This window comes from Mustela nivalis (genome assembly GCF_964662115.1).
Source record: "Mustela nivalis genome assembly, contig: HAP1_SCAFFOLD_448, whole genome shotgun sequence".
NCBI classification, from domain to species: domain Eukaryota; kingdom Metazoa; phylum Chordata; class Mammalia; order Carnivora; family Mustelidae; genus Mustela; species Mustela nivalis.
In genome coordinates, this window is record NW_028136207.1 from 581,104 (window position 1) to 605,679 (window position 24,576).

Sequence of the window (24,576 nt, forward strand, 5' to 3'; positions counted from 1 at the left end):
GAGAGAGAGGCAGGCTCCCCGCCGAGCCCAGAAGCCCGATGGGGCACTCCATCCCAGGACCCCAGGATCATGACCTGAGCCGAAAACAGTGGCTTAACCCACTGAGCCACCCAGGCGTCCCTACCAAAATTGTTTTTATTCATCTTGGAATTTCTTCAGCATTGACTGAAGCACAGGATGAACCTACGTCACTGAAACCTCCCATCCCAGCAACTAACAGCATACACTGACAAGTTAGCTGGCCTAGCCTCAGAAAATGGCAGGCAACTAAGGAAAAGCAGACTAGCCTCTACACAAAGGTCTCAACTTTACATTATCCCCAACCCAATGAGCTAAACGGCAAAACCTACAGTAATAACCTACAGAAGTAACTATCCCTTGCCCAAAAAGAAAGGAGATTGTGTGCTGCCCAAAAAGACAAATGTGTACCTTAACGCTGTCTAGAAAGACACCCATCACCCCACTGCAGTGATCATCAGAAAACAAACAAACACAAACTGACAGTTCAGCTTTCCAAAAAATTACATTTTCTTTATCCAACCCCAACATTTATCTTCAAACACAAGAAAGGAACAGACATTTGCTGCTCAAGACAGGAAAAGCACAACAACCAGCATAACTGTACCTCCACCACCAAATCGCTCAGGAGAAGAAAACGTAATTCAGGACAGGCAAATTAAAACCACTCTACACATGGTCAAAAGAAAACGTCTAAACTCCTCCAATCCACAGAAAAATCCCTGCTTCCTCTCTTTTTGAGCCCATCCATACCAATAACCCAATGGATACAAGTGTCAAACCAATCCAGCCCGTTAGAAATGAGACAAAAACTTGGACAAATGTCCTCCCTCAAGTCATGCTGGGAATAGGACCCCTTTGCACCGAACAAGAAATACACACAACCAAAACCACACATCAACCACCTGCAAATACAAAAAAGCCATCCTCAACAAGTTGGAAAGAGGACCTCAAGGAGAGCCCTCCACTCCCTCCCACACCTTAAGCAACAAAAGTCCACCCACCAAAGCTAACCCAGATCTTCAGGTACCTGGTGGCGGTGCCTTCCCTCACATGGCAGAGGCTGCCTATCAAGGCTTCAGCACAGCTTCTGAAGGTGCAGATGCTCTAACCCCAAAAGCCTTTCTCTGCAGCAAGTTCCCTGGTCTTTCTGGCCTTCTGAGGAGTGAGGAGTGGGGGAAAGGGGAAGGAAGAGACAGGGATCCAGTTAAAAAGGAGGAGAAACAGCAAAACACGGGCACTGGTGAGCCCTCGCAATTTCCCAGGCATCCAGTGCTGCAAACTTGGCTCGGAGACCACCCACCCACCCTTTTCAGGGACCTAAATGGGGAGTGCACCGGGCGCCCCCAAGGGCACCCCGCAACCTCAGGGCCCAGACTGTGCTACCTCAAACAGGCTTGGGAGATGGCAGCGGCCCAAGAGAGGCCGTGGTGGGCGCGGGGAGCGGGCTGACTTGTGGACTGCAGCATGGGGCTGGGGGCGGGGGCAGCAGAGGAGACTGGCTGGATCTGGACGGGGCACGCAGAGGCAGCGAGAGGCCAGTGGCGGGGAGTGGGCCGGCTCCTTCTCTCTCCCCTCCCAGGCTGGCGCCCTCCCTCCCTCCCTCCTCACTGGGTAAATCTCCCTTTGCCTGGGAGGAATGGCCATGGCGGTGGCAGCGGTGGAGGGCCGCTGAGGAGCCGGCGCCAGGGCTGCTGCACCAGAGCCGCCAGCCCCTAGCGGGAGCGACCGCGCCCGCTGACACCACAGCCTCCCCCAGCCCCAATGATCTCCATTTTAGCAGCGCGCGCCTCCCTGGGCCCTGAGTAGCCACGGAGACTGGTCGTCCCTGCCCCCTCTCGCCCCCAGCCCTCCCTCCGCTTCCACCCTCTCAGCTCAGAGCAGGTACCTGGTCGGGCTCTCCTTATCGCGCAAGGACAAGGGTGGGCTCTACCCCCGCCCGCTCCCCCCCCCCCCAAGCCCAAAGTGGCGCCACTGGAAGGAGAAATGCCATCCAGGAATTCCTCCCAAACCTGACCCCCCCCTTCTCGGCGCCAGTCCTCAACCCTACCTCTGCCCTTCCTCAGTTGCTGGCCCTCGCTGGAGCTGCCGCTGTCGCTGCCGCTGCCGCCGCTTGCGCGGCCCCCGCCGCGGCTCAGCCGCCGCCGCCATCTGCGTAGCTGCCATCTGCGCCGCAGCCGCCGCTTGAGTCGCCAACACCGCTTGTGCAGCCGACGCAGTCTGCACCGAGGCCGCTGTCTGCTCCACCGCTGCTACCGCCGCCGACGCCGCCGCTGCCGCTGCTGGAGCTGAAAACGCCCAAGCGGTTGCCGCTTGTGCAGCCCAGCTGTCTGCGCCAATGCCGCTTGCACCGCCCCTCCGTCGTCTGTGCCGCCGCCAACTCCGCCTGCGCCGCCGCCACCGCCGTTTGGGCCGCCGCCGCGGAAGCCACCTCCATCTGCTCCGCCGCCGCATGCGCTGCCAACGCCCCTGTCCGCACCATCACGGCTACCGCCGCCAACACCGCTTATGCTGCCGCCGCCGTCGCCTCTTGAGCCCTCGACGCCTAAGCCGTTGCCACTTGTGTAGCGGACGCTGTCTGCGCCCACGCCGCTTGCACCTCCGCCGCTTCCGCCGCCGACACCGCCTGCGCCGCCGCCGATGCCGCCTGTGCCGCCGCAGCCACCGCCCTCTGCACCGCCCCGCTTGCACCGTCGACCCCGCTGTCTGCACCGCCGCTGCTACCGCCGCCGCCACCGACTCTGCCGCCGCCGCCGAAGCCGCCGCCTTCTGCACGGCCGCCGCTGTCTGCCCCGAGGCCGCCTGAACCGCCGACGCAGTCGTCTGCACCGCCGCTGTTACCGACTCCGCCGCCGACTCTGCCGCCGCCGCCGCTACGGTCTGTGCCCCCTGCGCCGCCGCCGCCGCCACTTGAATCCCGACGCCGCTTGTACAGCCCAGGCCGCATGCGCCACCGACGCCAAAGCCGTCCCCGCCTGTTTGACGACGCCGCCGCCTCTTCTCCGGCCAACGCCCTCTACACCGCCTCGGACACAGCTTAGGCCGCGGATGCCCCGGCTGCGCCATCGCCGCTATGGGGGCTGACGCCGCTGGCGGCGCAGACGGTGGCGGCGGCGGAAGCGGCGGCGGCGGAAGCCGCAGCGTCAGAGGCGCAGGCGGCCTCGGCGGTGGAAGCAGTGGCGCCACAGACAGTGGCCTCGAGGTCGCCAAGGGGCGTAGGGGCAGATGACTTCAGCTGCACAAGCGGCTTCGGCTCCGAAGGCGTCCGGGACTCAAGCGGTGGTGGCAGCGGCATAAGCGGCGGCGTCGGTGGGGATAGCAGTGGCGGCGGCTTCAGCGGCGGCACAAGCGGCGTCGGTGGCGGCGCAGACGATTTCAGCGGCGGAACCAGCAACGGCTCCGACGACGGCGTCAACGGTGCAAGCGGCCTCGGCGCACAATGGCGACGGTGCAGACGGCAGCGGCTTCAGCGGCGGCGGTAGCAGCGACGGTGTAGACAGCGGCTTCGGCGGCGCAAGCGGCGGTGCAGACGGTGGTGGCTTCGACGGAACAAGCGGCATCGGCGGCGGCGCAGGCGGTGGTGGCGGCGGAAGGGGCGGCGACACAGACGACGGTGTTAGCGGTGCAAGCAGCACTGGCGCAGACAGCTGGGCTGCACAAGCGGCGACCGCTTGGGCGTCCAAGGCTCAAGCGGCGGCGGCGGCGGTAGCAGCGGAGGAGCACATAGCGGCGTCGGCACAGACTGCGTCAGCTGCACAAGCGGTGTTGGCGACTCAAGCGGCGGCTGCGGCGCAGATGGCAGCAACGCAGATGGCAGCAACGCAGATGGCGGGGGCTGCGCAAGCGGCCGCAGCGGGAGCTCGAGGGCCAGCAACTGAGGAAGGGCAGAGGTAGGGCTGAGGACTGGCGCCGAGAAGGGAGGGGGGCCGGCTTGGGAGGACTTCGTGGACGGCATTTTCCTTCCAGTGGCGCCACTTTGGGCTTTGGGAGGGGGGCGTGCGGGGGTAGAGCCCACCCTTGTCCTTGTGCGATAAGGAGAGCCCAACCAGGTACCTGCTCTTAGCTGAGAGGGTGGGAGGGGAGGAAGGGCTGGGGGCTAGAGGGAGCTGGCGACGACAAGTTTCCCTGGCTATCCAGGGCGGAGGGAGGCCCGCGCTGCTAAAATGGAGATTGTCGGGGCTGGGGGAGGCTGTGGCAGCAGTGGACGCCTTCGCTCCCGCTGGAGGCTGGCGGCTCTGAGTGCAGCAGCCCTGGCAGCTCCTCCTCAGTGGCCCTCCGCCGCTGCCACCGCCATGGCCATTCCTCCCAGGCAAAGGGAGATTTACCCAGGTAGGGGGGAAGGGAGGGAACCAGCCTGGGAGGGCAGAAGGAAGGAGCTGGCCCATTCCCCGCCACAGGCCTCTGGCTGCCTCTACATGCTCCCTCCAAATCTGGCCAGTGTCTCCCCTGCCCCACCCCACCCCCCCCACCAGCCCCAAGCTGCAGTCCACAAGTCCACTGCTCCCTATGCCTGCCTTGGCCTCTCTCAGGCCTCTGCCATCTCTGCTGCCTGTGGGAGGCAGCATGGTCTGGGCCCAGAGGTTGTGAGGTGCACATGGGGGCGCCCCATGCACTCCTGGTCCCTGTTTCCTTCCCTGGAATAGGTGGGTGGGTGGTCAGTCTCTGGACCAAGTTTGCAGCACTGGATGCCTGGGAAATTGCGAGGGCTCACCAGTGCCTGTGTTTTGCTGTTTCTCCTCCTTTTTAACGGGATCCCCCTGTCTCTTCCCTTCCCTTTCCCCCACTCCTCACTCCTCAGAAGGCCAGAAAGACCAGGGAACATGCTGCAGAGAAAGGTTTTTGGGGTTAGAGCATCTGCACCTTCAGAAGCTGAGCTGAAGCCTTGATAGGCAGCATCTGCCATGTGAGGGAAGGCACCTCTACCAGGTACTTGAAGATCCGGGTTAGCTTTGGTGGAAGGACTTGTGTTGCTTAAGGTGTGGGAGGGAGTGGAGGGCTATCCTTGAGGTCCTCTTTCCAACTTGTTGAGGATGGCTTTTTTCCATTTTCGGGTGGTTGATGTGTGGTTTTGGTTGTGTGTATTTCGTGTTGGGTGCAAAGCAGACACATGTCCAATGAAGACATATAAATGGCCATCAGACACATGAAAAAATGTTCATCATCACTAGCCCTCAGGGAGATTCAAATTAAAACCACATTGAGATATCACCTTACACCAGTTAGAATGGCCAAAATTAGCAAGACAGGAAACAACATGTGTTGGAGGGGATGTGGAGAAATAGGAACCCTCTTCCGCTGTTGGTGGGAATGCAAGTTGGTGCAGCCTCTTTGGAGAACAGTGTGGAGATACCTCAAGACATTAAAAATAGAACTTCCCTTTGACCCTGACATTGCACTCCTGGGTATTTACCCTAAAGGTACAGATGGAGTGAAAAGAAGGGCCATCTGTACCCCAATGTTTATAGCAGCAATGTCCACGGTCGCCAAACTGTGGAAAGAACCAAGATGCCCTTCAACGGGCGAATGGATAAGGAAGATGTGGTCCATATACACTATGGAGTATTATGCCTCCATCAGAAAGGACGAATACCCAACTTTTGTAGCAACATGGAAGGGACTGGAAGAGATTATGCTGAGTGAAATAAGTCAAGCAGAGAGAGTCAATTATCATATGGTTTCACTTATTTGTGGAGCATAACAAATAGCATGCAGGACATGGGGAGATAGAGAGGAGAAGGGAGTTGGGGGAAATTGGAAGGGAGTTGAACCATGAGAGCCTATAGACTTTGAAAAACAATCTGAGGGGTTTGAAGGGGCGGGGAGGGTGGGAGGTTGGGGGAACCAGGTGGTGGGTTTTAGAGAGCGCATGGATTGCATGGAGCACTGGGTGTGGTGCAAAAATAATGAATATTGTTATGCTGAAAATAAATAAGAAATAAATTTTAAAATAACATTATTCCATTGTGTGTATATATATACATATATATATATATATATATATATATATATATATATATATACATATGTGCTTATGTATGCATATACTTGTGTATATAGGTAGTTTTCCAGTTTGTGGCATTGTGAATAGAGCTAAGAACATCTGTGTAATAAATTTGCATAGTTTCATGTGGAAAAAAAAAAAAACAAAAAAAGAAAAGGTTGACTTTCAGATATAGAATTTAAGAGACTGTAAACTTGTGAAAGTAATTTATGACCCTATCTATTATATAGTAACTAGGTAGGTACACGAGAAAATATACACATTTTATCTCAATAAAATGCATGTTATAATGTTTATGTAGAAATATGTAACATTTGATGTAAAAATGCATTAATATTAAAGTATTAAGTAGAGCTGATATTATTCCCAGTTTACAAATAAGAACATAATGATTGATTTGTCTGCAGTCTGACAGTATTTAGGTGCAACGATTAAAAACCAAGCTAAATATTTTGTCTCGATATCCGTTTTACATCACATGCCTATTATGCGTAGGCAGAAAGCATGACACAATTTGAATCCCCATTTTTCTATGTATTTAATAATCTTTCTTGATTTGAGTGCATTGGGGAGCTCAAGTCAAATGAAAGCCTACATTTGTGAAAATTTCACATTTCGTTTGTGAAATGAAAAACAACATTTGTGGTAAGAAAGCCCATAGAATTTTGTTGCATTCTTGATGCACACTCCATGGAGTAGCAGCTAAAAGAGAATCATTGTATAATTAGAAAATAACATCCAAATTAAACAGCAGAAAATAAGTAAATAGACATATGCTTTCCACTACCCAGTTTAATAATTAAAATACAGTCAGATGAAGTGTGCAAATATGTGTATGTAGGGGGGAAACAGAGTGAAATGTAGTCTCAGGAGATCTGGCCTTGATGTTTAGGCTACCTTTCAAAACCCAGGGTGAGGATCTACTTTCTATAGTTACCACATTATATAATTTAAACCTTAATTTTCTCAAGAAATTGCACAATACTCCAGCAAAAGGGAATTATAGCTATCTATACACTAGGAAAACAAAAAACAAAATACAACCAATTAAAGACATTTCCCAAGAACTCCAGATATAGGTTGAATGGATAAAGATGTGGACAAAAACTGTCATTCTTCTGTATCCATATGTTAAAGAACTGAAGAAAAACCATGTCTAAAGAATACACTGGGGTACCTGGGTGGCTTAGTGGGTTAAAGCCTCTGCCTTTGGCTCAGGTCATGATCCCAGGGTCCTGGGATCTAGCCCAGCACTGGGCTCTCTGCTCAGCAGGGAACCTGCTTCCTCCTCTCTCTCTTTCTGCCTGCCTCTCTGCCTACTTGTAATCTCTGTCTGTCAAATAAATAAATAAACTCTTAAAAAAAAGAATACACAGGAAGTACAAGAATGGTGCCAAATCAAGAATATAATAAAAAAAATTATAACAGAATGAAATAAAAGTTGCATTATAACTGAAATAAAATATTCTCCAGATGAGCTCAGTGGTAGTAATAGATGAAATAATCAGGGAATATAAATAGAGATCAATTGAGATTATCCAGTCTGAAAAACCAAAAGACCTATAAATGTAGTATACATGTTGAAGAACTAAAGTCACTCAATGTATGGTCTCTAACTCCATGCAATAAAATAAAAGTGGTTCACAAAAGGAAACAGAAAATTCACAAGTATGTGGAAAATAAATAACACACTCCTAAATAAGACATGAGTCAAAAAAGAAATCACGGTAGAAGTTAGAAGTTAGAAAATACCTTGAGATGAATGAAAGCCAAAAATCGGTCACTTGCTCATCTCTTGAAAGTGAAAATATAAAATACAAAGTCTTATGGGATACAGTTAAGTTTTTTTTTTTTTTTGAGGGAAACTTAGGATTGTAAACATATATTTAAAAAGGAAGAAAGTGTTACTTTCATAACCGATCATCTTAAGAAATGACAAAATGAAAAATAAATTAGGGGCTTATAGGTGGCTCAGTTGGTTAGGTGACCAATTCTTGGTTTTGGCTCAGGTCATGATCTCGGGGTTGTGGGATCAAGCCCCGTGTTAGGCTCTGTACTCAGTGAGGACTGCTTTTGTCCCTCTGCTCTTCCCTTCTCACTCACTCTTTCAGTCTCTCAAATAAAGAAATAAAAATAAAAACATGATAAAGGAAGAATGAGTTAAAAGGAAAGAAATTTTGAAAGATGAGATCGGATATAAATGAAATAAGACACAACAGAGAAAATCAATATATACGAAAGCTAATTCTTTTTTTTTTTTTTATTTGACAGACAGAGATCACAAGTAGGCAGAGAGAAAGGAAGGCAGAGAGAGAGGAGGAAGCAGGCTCCCGAGAAGTGGAGAGCCCGATGTGGGGCTCGATCCCAGGACCCTAGGATCATGACCTGAGCTGAAGGCAGAGGCTTTAACCCACTGAGCCACCCAGGCGCCCAAGCTAATTCTTTTTTTAAAAAAAGATTTTATTTTATTATTTGTTTGACAGAGACAGATCACAAGTAGGCAGGAGGTAGGCAGAGAGAGAGGAAGGGAAGCAGGCTCCCTGCTGAGCAGAGAGTCTGATCAGGGGCTTGATCCCAGGACCCTGAGATCATGACCTGAGCCAAAGGCAGAGGCTTTAACCCACTGAGCCACTCAGGTGCCCCAAAAGGTAATTCTTTAAAGAGATGAGCAATTGACAATTTTTTGGCTATTCTTACCAAAAATAAGATAAAAATACCAAATTATGAAAAATCTGGAATGAAAGAGAGGCATTCCTATTAGCCTTATAGAAATAAAAAGAATTAAATTGCAATACGAGGAACAATTGCATGCTAATAAATTAGAAAACTAAAGAAATTTGGCAGGTTCCTAGAAAGACTCAAATTCCTTAATCTTGGGGCGCCTGGGTGGCTCAGTGGGTTAAGCCATTGCCTTCGGCTCAGGTCACAATCTCAGGGTCCTGGGATCGAGTCGCATATGGGGCTCTGTGCTCGACAGAGGGCCTGCTTCCCTTCCTCTCTCTCTGCCTGCCTCTCTGCCTACTTGTGATCTCTCTCTCTCTCTGTCAAATAAATAAATAAATAATATTTTTAAAAATCCTAAAAGGGATTCGTTAACCTGTTGGCTGGTGTAGAAGTTAGGTTTTATTGCTCTGAGCTGGTATTTCATATTCGTATTATGACAACAGCCTCACCGGTGGTCTAACCCCTGGTCATTTTGGAGTTTGTTCATCATTTTGGTCTTTATTGCCATAATCGACCAAGTCTAGGAAGGAAGTCAGAGTTTGATGAGTGGTAGGTCCAGTAGGACACAGAACTGTATTTACCCTTTGAGGATAGAACAGGTGTCACTTAATTGGGTGAGGAGAATAATAACTTCCCCAAAGAGCATTTATGAAATTCCTAGGAGGTGAAAGGTACTGGTCAAGATATTGGTGAGGGGTGGGGAAGGAGTTGGTTAGAAAGGCACTATGATGAGCAGAATCAAGTTTTACAGCCTCGGAGACAGGTATAAATAAGGTGCTGTGTGGGAGATGAGAGCACTCTGGCTAGGGGAGTCAATTCGAATGCCTCCTTTTCCTTCCCATTTCTTCTGAAAAAAGGAATCGATGTCTACAAGATCCCCTGCCAACTTTTCATTGTTATTGCCAGGTGTACTTTATGTGTTGAATACTCCAGGTGGATTCGTGGAAGGGATTCATAAGGTCTGCTCTGGAGCAGAATGGGAAGGAGGTCAGATGCACCAGAGGAACATGTAAAGGGAAGCAGGACGAAATACTGAACAGGATCCTAGGAGGTTCAGGGAGCAACAGAGATGTATATTGGGTGTGTCAGTCATATGGAGGGTCTCTGTGGGTCTTGGATACACTCCTTTTTCTAACTGTGTCATCGCAGTCTGCCCCTGGCTGGTGATTATTGTGTAGTTTGATGGAGGTATGATTTCCATCTTGTCGAAGTCACTCATGTAAGTGCATGATTCATTGAATTTCAGTTGTTTTAAAGACTTGTGCAAGCATCACCACAAACCAGTTTGAGAAGATTTCCATCCTATCCTGTGGTTGTCTCCTGTTTGTTCTGTGATACAACTTAAGAGCCTGGAGGGGTCACCAGGTCCTGGCCAGGAAGGTTGCCTCCTCACCATGCTGAGAGAACTCTACCCTAAGCCTTTCAACATAGGAAATAAAGGGGTGTATATTGAAGGTGGCTGTGGGTGGGGAGGACACTCTGTCCCTTTCCTCTGTGATAAGAGGAGACGGATAAAGTAGGGTTTGCCAGTGTCATGAAGGATGATGCCATCGGCTTTTCGGATGAGCTACCCCTGCAAATTAACAACTTTACTTAACCCTTTTGTGAAGTTGACATTCTTGAGTGTTGAGCAGAGAAACTTCTTAGACTCGGTGGTAGATTCGATGTACTTTGCTTCAGTCTTGCTGGTTCTCTGAATCCAATCATGTCTTTTTTGGAAGTAAAGATATCCAAGCTACTGCTGCAGCAGGAGATGATTAGTGCCTCTTTGATCATAGTGCCGCATTTGAACCCTCATCTACTGCTTATGTGACACTCACTCGAAAGTTGGTAAAATTTGGTGTTGGGTAATTCCCATGGATTTAGAACTTTAGTATTGTTCAGTGCCCAATTTTATTGGGATACTAGGGTCAGCTCGTGTTTATTTGCACACCATCTCCTTGAGAAGTTTGTAGAGCTTTTGCAGGAGAAGTGAGGAATTTACTTTAGATGTGTCATAAAATAATGTCTTAAAAGGATAAAAGTTGGTACTCAGGATATTGAATGAGAAGTTGGTACACTGTTTTGTTTGTAAAACATTTCCTTTCTTCTGGAGCTCCCTCGTTTTTTGAAGTTGTAAGTTTGGACGTTTCTCTCCTCAAATTCAGGTAGCCTAACAACTCAATAGCCCTTGGATAGTCATGAAGTACTTTAGAAGTTTTTGGGGAAAACATTCATCCTTAGCGAGACATGAAAGTTCTAATCTTGCCTCAAACGTGCATCTCCCTGAGGTAATGAGTTTCATATTGAAAAAAAAAAAAAAAAAAAAAGAACAACTCCCAGAAAACAGGGCTGGGGTGTAGCTAACCTGGAGTAGAGCCAGGCTTCTTTCCTGTGGTTTGGGGTCATCCACCACAGTGGTTTTGCTCCTAGGGCACATGGGTTTTACTGTAGTGTTTGTCTTTAATAAACCTTCTCCATGAAATACATGGAAAAACTACATGTCTTCTGAGCCATCTAATTTACCCAACCATTTGGCTTCTAAGATCGCCCTTATCCCAAAATGGTGATAATTTTGTTTGTATTTGCTATTACATTGGGCTTAGTGATTTATTGATACTGACTTGATCTTCTGTCTACTTGGTAACCTTCCAGTAAATTACCTGGGTAGTTGTTCTTATTTGACAGGTTTTTCTGGAGCACACCACCAAATGGGCTCTAGTGTCTAGTGGTGGAAAAACAGACAATGTCCTTGTTCTCATTGCGTTTGGAATACTGTGGAGAAGAAGAGAAATTCAGCAAGTAAACAGAAAAGTGAAATAATTGTGGCCAGTGGCAAGTGTTTTGAGAAATCAGAGCAGAATGTGAAACTACACAGTGATGAGAAACTTGTTCTAGACAGTGTTAAGGTACACCTTTGCCTTTTGGGGCAGCGTGCACACTCCTTTCTTTTGGGGGCAAGGAGTAGTTACTTCTGTAGGTTATTTCTGAAGACTCTGCCATTTAGCTCCTGGGGTTGGGGAGAATTAAAGGTGGAACCTTCATGGACAGGCTAGTCAACCTTTCCTTAGTTGCCTGCCACATCCTGAGACCAGGCCAGCTAACTTGTCAGTGTATCCTGTCAATTACTGGGATGGGAGGTTGGAGTGCATTCCTCATGTGGCATAGGTTTCTCCTGTGCTTCTGTCAATGCTGAAGAAATTCCAATATTAGTAAAAGCTCTTTTGGTAAACGACAGCTACTTGAGGAAGTTGTCAGCACTAACTCAGTTCAGTAGAACTTCAGGTAATAGTGGATCCCTAAATATCGCCCTCAACCCACAAGGATGACAAGAAGCCCCAGTTCAGATGTACCTTCTCTCTCTTTATTTCCGCAAGTCTACACACTTATATATGCTTACATGACCAATCAGCGAGCAGGGTACAGGAGGGAGCGAATCGGGCTGCACACCTAAACGAACAACTTTGCTAGCAACCAATGCTGTTTACTTCCTCTTTGGGCATTCTGCTTAGTCTCATGAGGCAATCCTAACCTGGCAACTAGCCAGGCGCCATCTTTTAATGGCGGAGGCCGCCCTGGCCAGGGGCCTGCCTCCGACATCTCCCCTTTTTTCTTTTATGGCAGGGATCGTGCCTGTCTTAGGTTGTCAGTGGAGGGGAATATCCTTACCCATCATCAGATGGCAGATATCAATGATCTGCATCCTGTCTTAGGTTGGTATATTTCCCCCACCAATCTTACCCGTCGTTGACTACCGATCCAGCATACTTAGCCACACTTGGTGGGATGTTCCAGCCTCGATGGCTAACAAGTCCTGCACCATGGCTTGCTGTAGCCTATGTTGCTGTCGCCTCCAAATTTGCAGTTTCCTTACTAGCAGAATCAAGCCCACTATAAGATTTATCATCAGACCACTTACACTAGCCCATTGTTTCATAAAGGTGAATGCATCTTGCAATGTTTTGATTATCTCTGAGAGGGTTGCTAGCTCAACTCTGGTGTTCTTTATCCTTGTTATGCCTAGTAGCAGGTGCTGAGTGTAGTTTTGGAATTCTGCAGACTAATTCCCCCGCAAGTATTGGGAGAGCTGTCAGGAGACATTCTATAAGTCACTCATATTAGTATAGGCTATGGGAGTTACACAAATTGCCAGGAAGGGTGCTATACATCCCAGTCCCAATAGGGCCCCCAATATGTCCACCTGTTCTTGAACCAAATCCACTCTCTGGTTGACTATCGGGATTCCTGCTTGCAGATGTGCACTGATCTGAGACTGTGTTTGAAGGGCAGCCGCCATTCCTTCTGCAAGGGTGTTCACAGCTTCTGCAGTGGGTATAGTTGTAGCAAGTGAGACTGCTGCTGCCGTGGCAGCTGCTGTAGATATAGCCAGTGCTGTCACAACGGCGGCTGTGATACCAAAATCTCTCTTCTTTATGGATAGCACCACCGGTAACTTGTCCTCTGGAATGGAAACTGGGATAGGAACATGGGTAGGGATACGCATAATCACAGCCAGCTTGAAGGCCGTTACATTCCAGCACTGGGAAAGATGGCAATTCTTAGTGCAATTAATGTATCATTCAGCTTGCTAGCATTTGGTATGAGGAAAAGGAACGGTTGCAAGACGCATATGGGAGTGGGCTGATAAGTAATATTATTGGGACAAGACACATTAACTGTTGCCTCAAAGGCACTAGAGTCATTTTGTTTATAAGAACAGTTGAGGAATTTGCCACCATTTAACATGGACACTGCTGAGATATCAGTACATGCTCCTAGCAAGTTACAGACCTGCCATGCATCCAAGGGAGAGGAGGGAATATGAGAGAAGAGTTAGTTACTGGTAAAGGATATGGCCATGCTTTAACAACTGCCCACAGCTCTCTGGCTTGAGTCGGCCGCAGGAGGTGTAGCATTCCCAGAGTTATCATCAGCATCTTCAGCATCATGACTGGTGTTTGGAGGCAAGGCTGCACGCACCAGCCACTCTGGGATCCAAATTGGAGCCTCCTTTTCCTGTGGAAAAACACATACAGACCCCCTACTCCATACTAACACTGGATCTGGTCCATTCTACTATCCTATGAGGATGTCCTTCCAAAGTACTAAAGGCTTAGGGGGAGCAGCAGCAGCACTTGCATGTCTGTCTGCAGCTGATTTACCCGTTTTGTCCAACGTTAAAAAATTCAAAATAAAGAGAATGGTGTTGAGTTTATCTTTAGGGGACCTGAAGGTGTCCCCTATCCCCCCTTTTTGTTTATAAAGCACATTTTTTATTGTAAGATGTGCACACTCCACAACACTCTCTCCTTGTGGGTTATAGGGTATTCCATGTATCAAGTGAATGTCAAGTTGTTGTAGGAAGGCTTTAAAGGGTTGTGAGGTGTAGGCTGGGCCATTATCTGTCTTTAACTGGCGTGGCTTTCCCCATGCCACGAAAGCCTGTAGGCAATGGGTGATAACATCTCTGGATTTTCCCCCCCATATGCACTGAGGTGAAAATTATTACAGAGGAGGTATCTACAGAGACATGATCATATCTTAACTTTCCAAATTCTGAAACGTGTGACATCCATTTGCCATATATGATTAGGTAACAAACCCTTAGGATTAACCCCCAAGGACGGTGCAGGTAGAAATGGTCACGCAATTTCTGCAGGAGACTACTATGTCCCGTGCCCGTGCTTTTGTTATGTTAAATTGAGGCAAAGAGGAGGGAGGAGTCAAGATGGTGGAGAAGTAGCAGGCTGAGACTACTTCAGCTAGCCGGAGATCAGCTATATAGCTTATCTAAAGATTGCAAACACCTGAAAATCCATCGGCAGATCGAAGAGAAGATGAACAGCAATTCTGGAAACAGAAAAACAACCACTTTCTGAAAGGTAGGACCAGCGGAGAAGTGAACCCAAAGCGACGGGAAGATAGACCCCGGGGGGAGGGGCCGGCTCCCAGCAAGCGGCGGAGCAACGGCGCACAAAATCAGGACTTTTAAAAGTCTGTTCCACTGAGGGACATCGCTCCAGAGGCTAAACCGGGCACACGGGGTCAGCGTGGCCTCAGGTCCCGCAGGGTCACAGAAGGATCGGGGGTGTCTGAGTGTCGCAGAGCTTGCGGGTATTGGAACGGGAAAGCCGGCTACAGAGACAGAGCCGACAGTAAGCTTGCAGCTCGGGGTTACCTTGAACCGGTCGCAGGCTCGGTGAGCTCGGAGCACGGCCGGAGGTCAGGCAGACGGGAGTAACTGGGCGCTGTTCTCTGAGGGCGAAGTGAGGAGTGGGGCCCCGGGCTCTCGGCTCCTCCGGGCCGGAGACCTAGAGGCCGCCATTTGTATACCTGTCCTCTGGAACTCCACGGAAAGCACTCAGAGAACAAAACTCCTGAAAGCAAACCTGAGCGGATTACTCAACCCGGCCCCTGGTAAGGGCGGTGCAATTCCCCCTGGGGCAAAGACACTTGAGAATCACGACACCAGGCCCCTCCCCCAGAAGACCAACAGGAAATCCAGCCAAGACCAAGTTCACCTACCAAGGAGTGCAGTTTCAATACCAAGTAGAGCAGCAGAATTCCAGAGGAGGAGAAAGCAAAGCACGGAACTCATGGCTTTTTCCCTGTGATTTTTTTTAGTCTTGCAGTTAATTTAATTTTTTTCTTTTTCATTTTTTGTTTTTTTTTATTTTATTTCTTCCTTTTTGAACCTCTTTTTATCCCCTTTCTCCCCCCTCACGATTTGGGATCTCTTCTAATTTGGTTAAAGCATATTTTCCTGGGGTTGTTGCCACTCTTTTAGTATTTTACTTGCTCCTTCATATACTCTTATCTGGACAAAATGACAAGACGGAAAAATTCAACACAAAGAAAAGAACAAGAGGCAGTACCAAAGGCTAGGGACCTAATCAATACAGACATTGGTAATATGTCAGATCTAGAGTCAGAATGACAATTCTCAAGGTTCTAGCCGGGCTCAAAAAAGGCATGGAAGATATTAGAGAAACCCTCTCAAGAGATATAAAAGCCATTTCTGGAGAAATGAAAGGACTAAAATCTAACCAAGTTGAAATCAAAAAAGCTATTAATGAGGTGCAATCAAAAATGGAGGCTCTCACTGCTAGGATACATGAGGCAGAAGAAAGAATTAGTGATATAGAAGACCAAATGACAGAGAGTAAAGAAGCTGAGCAAAAGAGGGACAAACAGCTACTGGACCATGAGGGGAGAATTCGAGAGATAAGTGACTCCATAAGATGAAACAACATTAGAATAATTGGGATTCCAGAAGAAGAAGAAAGAGAGAGGGGAGCAGAAGGTATACTGGAGAGAATTATTGGGGAGAATTTCCCCAATATGGCAAAGGGAACGAGCATCGAAATTCAGGAGGTTCAGAGAACGCCCCTCAAAATCAATAAGAATAGGCCCACACCCCGTCACCTAATAGTAAAATTTACAAGTCTCAGTGACAAAGACAAAATCCTGAAAGCAGCCCGGGAAAAGAAGTCTGTAACATAACAATGGTAAAAATATTAGATTGGCAGCTGAGTTATCCACAGAGACCTGACAGGCCAGAAAGAGCTGGCATATTTTCAGAGCACAAAACGAGAAAACCAGGCAGCCAAGAATACTATATCCAGCTAGGCTATCATTCAAAATAGAAGGAGAGATTAAAAGCTTCCAGGACAAACAAAAACTAAAAAAATTTGCAAACACCAAACCGGCTCTACAGGAAATATTGAAAGGGGTCCTCTAAGCAAAGAGAGAGCCTACAAGTGGTAGATCAGAAAGGAACAGAGACCATATACAGTAACAGTCACCGTACAGGCAATTCAAAATGGCACTAAGTTCATATCTCTCAATAGTTACCCTGAATGTTAATGGGCTAAATGCCCCTGTCAAAAGACACAGGGTATCAGAATGGATAAAAAAACAAAACCCGTCTATATGTTGCCTCCAAGAAACTCATTTTAAGCCCGAAGACACCTCCAGATTTAAAGTGAGCGGGTGGAAAAGAAGTTACCATGCTAATGGACATCAGAAGAAAGCAGGAGTGGCAATCCTTATATCAGATCAATTAGATTTTAAGCCAAAGACTATAATAAGAGATGAGGAAGGACACTATCCCAAAACCAGACAAGGATCCCACCAAAAAAGAGAGCTATAGACCAATATCCTTGATGAACACAGATGCAAAAATACTCAACAAAATAATAGCCAATAGGATTCGACAGTACATTAAAAGGATTATTCACCACGATCAAGTGGGATTTATTCCAGGGCTGCAAGGTTGGTTCAACATCCGCAAATCAGTCAATGTGATACAACACATAAATAAAAGAAAGAACAAGAACCATATGATACGCTCAATAGATGCTGAAAAAGCATTTGACAAAGTACAGCATCCCTTCCTGATCAAAACTCTTCAAAGTGTAGGGATAGAGGGCGCATACCTCAATATCATCAAAGCCATCTATGAAAAACCCACCGAAAATATCATTCTCAATGGAGAAAAACTGAAAGCTTTTCCGCTAAGGTCAGGAACACGGCAGGGATATCCATTATCATCACTGCTATTCAACATAGTACTAGAGGTCCTAGCCTCAGGAATCAGACAACAAAAGGAAATTAAAGGCATCCAAATTGGCAAAGAAGAAGTCAAATTATCACTCTTCGCAGATGATATGATACTATATGTGGAAAACCCAAAAGACTCCACTCCAAAACTGCTAGAACTTATACAGGAATTCAGTAAAGTGTCAGGATATAAAACCAATGCACAGAAATCAGTTGCATTTCTCTACACCAACAGCAAGACAGAAGAAAGAGAAATTAAGGATTCAATCCCATTTACAATTGCACCCAAAACCATAAGATACCTAGGAATAAACCTAAGCAAAGAGGCACAGAATCTATACTCATAAAACTATAAAGAACTCATGAAAGAAATTGAGGAAGACACAAAGAAATGGAAAAATGTTCCATGCTCCTGGATTGGAAGAATAAATATTGTGAAAATGTCTATGCTACCTAAAGCAATCTACACATTTAATGCAATTCCTAACAAAGTACCATCCATCTTTTTCAAAGAAATGGAACAAATAATTCTAAAATTTACATGGAACCAGAAAAGACCTCGAATAGCCAAAGGGATATTGAAAAAGAAAGCCAACATTGGTGGCATCACAATTCCGGACTTCAAGCTCCATTACAAAGCTGTCATCATCAAGACAGCATGGTACTGGCACAAAAACAGACACATAGATCAATGGAACAGAATAGAGAGCCCAGAAATAGACCCTCAACTCTATGGTCAACTCATCTTCGACAAAGCAGGAAAGAATGTCCAATGGAAAAAAGAATGCCTCTTCAATAAATGGTGCTGGGAAAATTGGACAGCCACATGCAGAAAAATGAAATTGGACCACACACAAAAATAGACTCAAAATGGATGAAGGACCTCAATGTGCGAAAGGAATCCATCAAAATCCTTGAGGAGAACACAGGCAGCGACCTCTTCGACCTCAGCCGCAGCAACATCTTCCTAGGAACAACACCAAAGGCAAGGGAAGCAAGGGCAAAAATGAACTATTGGGATTTCATCAAGATCAAAAGCTTTTGCACAGCAAAGGAAACCGTTAACAAAATCAAAAGACAACTGACAGAATGGGAGAAGATATTTGCAAACGACATATCAGATAAAGGACTAGTGTCCAGAATCTATAAAGAACTTAGCAAACTCAACACCCAAAGAACAAATAATCCAATCAAGAAATGGGCAGAGGACATGAACAGACATTTCTGCAAAGAAGACATCCAGATGGCCAAACAGACACGTGAAAAAGTGCTCCATATCACTCGGCATCAGGGAAATACAAATCAAAACGACAATGAGATATCACCTCACACCAGTCAGAATGGCTAAAATCAACAAGTCAGGAAATGACAGATGCTGGCGAGGATGCGGAGAAAGGGGAACCCTCCTACACTGTTGGTGGGAATGCAAGCTGGTGCAGCCACTCTGGAAAACAGCATGGGGATTTTTCAAAATGTTGAAAATAGAACTGCCCTATGACCTAGCAATTGCACTATTGGGTATTTACCCTAAAGATACAAACGTAGTGATCCAAAAGAGCACGTGCACCCGAATGTTTATAGCAGCAATGTTCACAATAGCCAAACTATGGAAAGAACCTAGATGTCCATCCCCAGATGAATGGATCAAGAAGATGTGGTATATATACACAATGGAATACTATGCAGCCATCAAAAGAAATGAAATCTTGCCATTTGCGACAACATGGATGGAACTAGAGCGTATCATGCTTAGTGAAATAAGTCAAGCAGAGAAAGACAGCTATCATATGATCTCCTTGATATGAGGAAGTGGTGATGCAACATGAGGGCTTAAGTGGGTAGAAGAAGAATAAATGAAACAAGATGGGATTGGGAGGGAGACAAACCATAAGTGACTCTTAATCTCACAAAACAAACTGAGGGTTGCTGGGGGGAGGGGGTCTGGGAGAAGGGGGTGGGATTATGGACATTGGGGAGGGTATGTGCTTTGGTGAGTGCTGTGAAGTGTGTAAACCTGGTGATTCACAGACCTGTACCCCTGGGGATAAAAATATATGTTTATAAAAAATAAAAAATTTTAAAAAAACTTGAGGCAAAGAGTTAAAGCATTCACATGGAACCGCTTATGATAATGTCTCACCTGTTGCACTGGGTCCTCAATGGCAAAGACAAATTCTCCTCTGGTTAAAACATATGCTAACCGATTACTTTTTGTCAGGGGGCCTGGTAAGGTTGTATGAGCTCATATGTGGCCAATATAAAATGGAGCCTTCCTGTCCCAAACTAATGTTTGGATTTCTTGTAATGCCTCAGAGATAGTAGACCTGGCATTAATAGAACCCACATTTTCAATGATAGAGACAGCTTGCACCACATATCTACTATCTGATAAAAGGTTGAAGGGTTCTTGATGAAACATTTGAAATGCTTTTATCACTGTGAGCAGCTCGGTTTCTTGGGGAGAGGAGCTTTGAAATAGGAAGGTCCAACTCTCTTCTTTGGTAACTATAGCTCCTACTCCTTGCTTAGATCCATCAGTGAATATAAGCCTTACATTACTGAGGGGTAAATGGTGAGTGATCCTAGGGTATGTGATTGGATTGGATAAACTGAACTGTAGCCATGGATGTGATGGGTAGTGGTTATCAAATTGAGTGCACGTTATAGTTATCAAAATGGCCCAGTCATCATCACAGGCTGCTAGGCACTTTATTTGTTCCTGCGTATATGGTGATATTATAGTATCTGGTTGTTTACCAAATGCTGCTATACTAAGTTTAATCCCTTTAAGTATAATTTGTGCAATGGCACTTGGGTACCAGGGCAAGACCTTCCCTGGAGAGTGGGTCAAACTAACCCATGATATGGGGCCAGATTGCCAAAAAACTGCAGTGGGGGCTCGTTTTTCGGCAAGGACACAAAATAGCAAAGGTTTGGAGTAGTCATTTCTGTCTATCTGAGCAGCTTCTAGCCTTTTCTGGATCAGATTGATGGCTGCTTTTGCCCCCTCAGTCAACTGATGAGGAGAGGTGAGGTTAGGGTCTCCTTTAAGTGTCTCAAATAAGGGTGACAATTGATATCTCTTAACAATTTTTGAAAATCATTTAACGTATTTAGGTGATCCATCCGCAGGGTTATCTTTAAAGGTCTGACTTTAGTATTCTCTAACCTAGTTCCCAAATATTCTTTAATGGGCGTCATTTGGACCTCTTCTGGTGCTATGTGTAATCCGAATTTCTCAAAATGTTTGTAAAGAAAGGAAAGGGCCTTCTCAATATATTGTTCTTTTTTATGGCACAGCAAAAGATCATCCATATAATGATACCCAATGAGCGGGGGAAATTGTGTTCTAACCTCCTTCAGGGCTTGTTCCACATATAATGGGCACATTGTAGGGCTGTTGGCCATGCCCTGAGGCAATACCACCCACTCATACTGTTGATCCAGACAAGAATGATTAATGGTAGGTACTGTGAAAGCGAAACATTGGGTGTCCTCGGGGTGCAATGGGATGGAAAAGAAACAGTCTTTAATATCGATTACCACAGAGGGCCAACCAGAGGGCAGGGCTGAGACTAAAGGCAGCCCCCAGCTGTACTGCTCCCATGGCCACCATCTTTTCATTAACAGCTCGTAAGGCATGTAACAATCGCCATTTCCCCAACTTCTTCTTATTCACAAAAATAGGCGTATTCCATGGTGATGTGGAGGGCCGAATATGACCAGCGGCAAGTTGCTCTTTTACTAACGTGTGGGCAGCTTCACATTTTTCTTAGGCAGGGGCCACTGAGGAACCCACATGGGTTTACTGTTTTTCCATTGAATTTTTAGAGGTTCAGTGGCCCCTAAGAAAAACCCAGCCCTGGCCCACCTATTCTTTGAGAGAAGTAATTAGTCAAGGGAATAGGTTCAGGGGTGCCCTGCAGCTGTTTTCCTAGGCCTCCCGTTCCAGGATAACCAGACTTAGTCATTAAGGCTTCAGCTTCCTCACTAGAGAATAATTCTGGAGTCAACTTCAGGTTCATTTGGGCCAAGACATCCCGTCCCCACAATGAAATGGGAATCTTAAGGACATATGGCTGCACAAGTCCATGGTGGCACTGGTGTCTGGACAGGGTCTGATGGAGCACGTGTAATTAAGCCTTTGGTCTCTGTGTTGTCACATGTGGATTTAGCTTTCCAGGGTATGCATTGCTGTCTTTATTTTGTCAGCACACTTCTCTTCTGCCTCAGGAGCCTGGGAAGGGGCTTCGGCCTGGGGTATGGGCAAGAGGCCAGGACTTTAGGAGAGGCTGCTCCAAAGCTCCTGGTGGCAGAAGAGCAGAAGGGAGCAAGGGAACTGGGGCCAAAAGAAAGAGGCCCGCTGGCTCCCAGGGCACTCCAAGCCTGGAGGCATAGCAAGCAGCACTGGCAGTTGCAAGCCTCAGTGTGGGGAACTGCCTCCCTGGGAACGGCTTCTGGACTGGGTCCCCACTACAGCCCCTTAAGGCAGACTTGCAGGGCCTGGAGCCCATCGCCACTTGCCGGAATCACACGCTCCACCTCGCTGGGCCACTAGGTCACCAAGAAGCCCGCACGCCCCCAAGGAGCACACACTCCCTGACATGCACTCAGTGGAGGCAGCGCAGGTGGGAGCTGGTCTCAGGAGACTGGCAGCTGTGGAGGCTCAAGGGACGGCAGCAGAGGCGGTAGCGGCGGTGAAGGGTGCTCAAGGCCCAGTGGCCTAGGTAGGGCTGAGGTCCGGGGCTGTGAAGGGAGAGGGGCGGACCACGAGGACTCCACCTATGGCGTTACTCCTCCAAGCAGCGCTGGTTTCGGCTTTTGGAGGGTGGGCGGGGGTACAGCCCATCCTTGACCATGGGCCACAAGAAGAGCCCGACTAGGGACTAGGTACCTGCATGGAGCGGAGGGGGTGGAATGGGAGGAAGGGCTGGGGGCAGGCAGGGACTGGAACAGGCTGGACGCTGGGGCCACCCGGGGTGGGGGGAGGCAGGCATTGCTAAGATGGAGTTCCCGGGGCTGGAGGATATCCTGGCGCTGGGGATGTATCTCTCCCACTAGGGATCGGGATTGGGGCTCTTCCCACTGCTGCAGCCCTGGGGGCTCCTTCTCAGGGGCCCTCCATGACTGGGTGTCTCAGTCAGTTAAGCATCTGCCTTTAACTGGCATCCTGATCTCAGGGTCCTGAGACTGAGTCCTGCTCAGAGAGGAGGCTGCCTCTCCCTCTCCCTCTGCGTCTGCCCACGACTTGTGCTCACTGTCTCTCAAATAATAAAATCTTTTGAAGAAAGTAAATATAAAAGTTTATTTAGCATAATGTTGAGAAAAACAAGTTCAATCTTTAAGAAAAAATGATGATAGTGATAGCTATAAGTATCAGTTTAAACTAGATTTGTATGACGAATCTCGATGAATCTTTGCATCCATGCCCTGAGGAATGAAGCCATGCTGTCCCCACATCACAGAGAAGGACACAGAGGTTTGGAGAGGTGAAGTAATTATCCAGGCAAAGAGTAGAAATTGGAAGAATGGAAACTGGTCCTGTTCTCTTCCAGAAGCTCAACTGGCAACTTGTTTTTTCCATTTCCTTAATAAACATATACTTTTTAGACTATGAACCAGTGCTACATTCTGTCCCTCCAGGATTCTCCCCAGGCCCCATCAGAGAGGGCTCTGGGGCCAGATTCTCCGTCCCCGTTCCAGGGGCCCCGGGTGACTCCTTCTGTCTGTTCAGAAACAAGGACACAGAGCTCTGGGGAGAGACCCTTCCTTGGCCACGGGTGTCCACATCTGCTTGGCTTTCCCATGGCCTGCTGGAAGGTGAAGTCAGGGTCAGAGGTTGAGAGGTGGCTGGGGAAGGAGGAGGAGACCAAGGGCATCCCAGCCTGGTGATTCCCCTTACCTGTCAGACCATTCTTCCCAGGTCCATCCAGCATCCCATTGATCTGCTGCTACTTCTGCTGCTGGTGCTGCTGGTGCTGCTGGTGCTGCTGGTGCTTCCAGATCCCTGCCAGCACCAGCAGGAGTGTAGGAGGGATCTGCCCTGTGGGGACCCAGGAATCTTGTAAGATGCCTCCAGCCCTTTCCACGGGTGCCCAATCCCCCATTCCTTTCAGGGTACCCCGAAGCTCAGTTGCCGAGTCCTGTATAATCCCTCACTTGATCACCTTTCCCATGGTCCAGGAATCTCTCAGTCTTGCCAGGGGCCCAGAGCTCTCCCCACAGTTCATGGGGTCCTCCTGCCATCTGGTGCCAGAATGCTGATGTGGGCAAAGGGCAGGGCATAGCACAGGCCTGAAACAGGAGGGACCTGTGGTTGTCACCTGGGCTGCCATTAACAGGGGTGAGACATGAGGCACTGGATCTCCAAAGACACTGAGCCCATGGAGGTGATGACGTCAATGTCTGCGTGTTCTCAACATGTGACTTCTTCTTGTCCTCCACACAGTTATGGACATGGGCATGGACACTCCCGGTTCGGTGAAGGAAATGAGCACCAGGCCAAACAGCAGGTAAGCAGGACAGCTGGATCTCAGACTCTAGGCTCCTGGCTTGTCTCCCGGGGACACAAAGGGTTTCATAGATGGGAGACTGACACTGGCTTTGGGGACACCTCCTCAACTCCATGACTGATCTCACCTATTTGAGGCCCCCAAACTCTGTTCCCTGCTTCTTTCCCTGCTCCCGATTCCAGTTCTAATCAAGGTGACTCTGGCCATCTTCCATGGAAGTCCCTGGCCCCCCTTACAGGTTGGGCCTCTCTCCTGTTCCCTTTTGGGCTGGTCTGACTCCACCCCTTCCATAGCTCTCCTTCTACAACCAGAGCAGCCCAACTCTGGGGTTCTTGAGGTGGACAGTGGTATCTAAGCAGAATTGAATACTTTGTTTTGTTATCCTTGTTTTGTTGTTGGCTTGTTTTTTATGCTTTCTGTATGCGTATGTTTAAGATGTTGTTGTAACTGAGGGTGGCAGGAGTGGAAGTGGGTGCGAAGGATGGGGTGGCTGGGGAATGGGCATTGGAGAGGGTATGTGCTTTGGTGAGTGCTTGAACTGCGTGCGACTGATGAATCACAGACTACCCCTGAAACAAAAACTACATTATACGTTAATTAGAAAAAACAACCTGTTGTTCTATTTAAGCAGTACTAGAGTGGCTCCTGTTTACAAGAAATTTACACAATAATAAAGTGGTGGTTTGTAGAGCACTGACAATCAGCTGTCTTGGGCCAGAAGGAGTTGAGGAAACATTTGAGAGTCCCAGGGAGACACAGTTTAGGAAGTTCATCTCAGGA

The 24,576-nt window shown here is 47.8% G+C and overlaps 1 protein-coding gene across 1 annotated transcript in view; it reads left to right on the forward strand.

The window, feature by feature from the left end:
• Window positions 1-3,091: 3,091 nt before the first annotated feature.
• Window positions 3,092-24,576, forward strand: part of LOC309857164 (uncharacterized protein) — a gene marked incomplete at both ends in the record, with an annotated part of 40,064 nt that continues 18,579 nt past the window's right edge. The window contains 3 exons of the mRNA XM_082749990.1: window positions 3,092-3,233; window positions 3,662-3,908; window positions 23,733-23,796. Coding sequence (XP_082606116.1) covers window positions 3,092-3,233; window positions 3,662-3,908; window positions 23,733-23,796 — 453 coding nt within the window. The remainder of the gene's footprint in view (window positions 3,234-3,661; window positions 3,909-23,732; window positions 23,797-24,576) is intronic.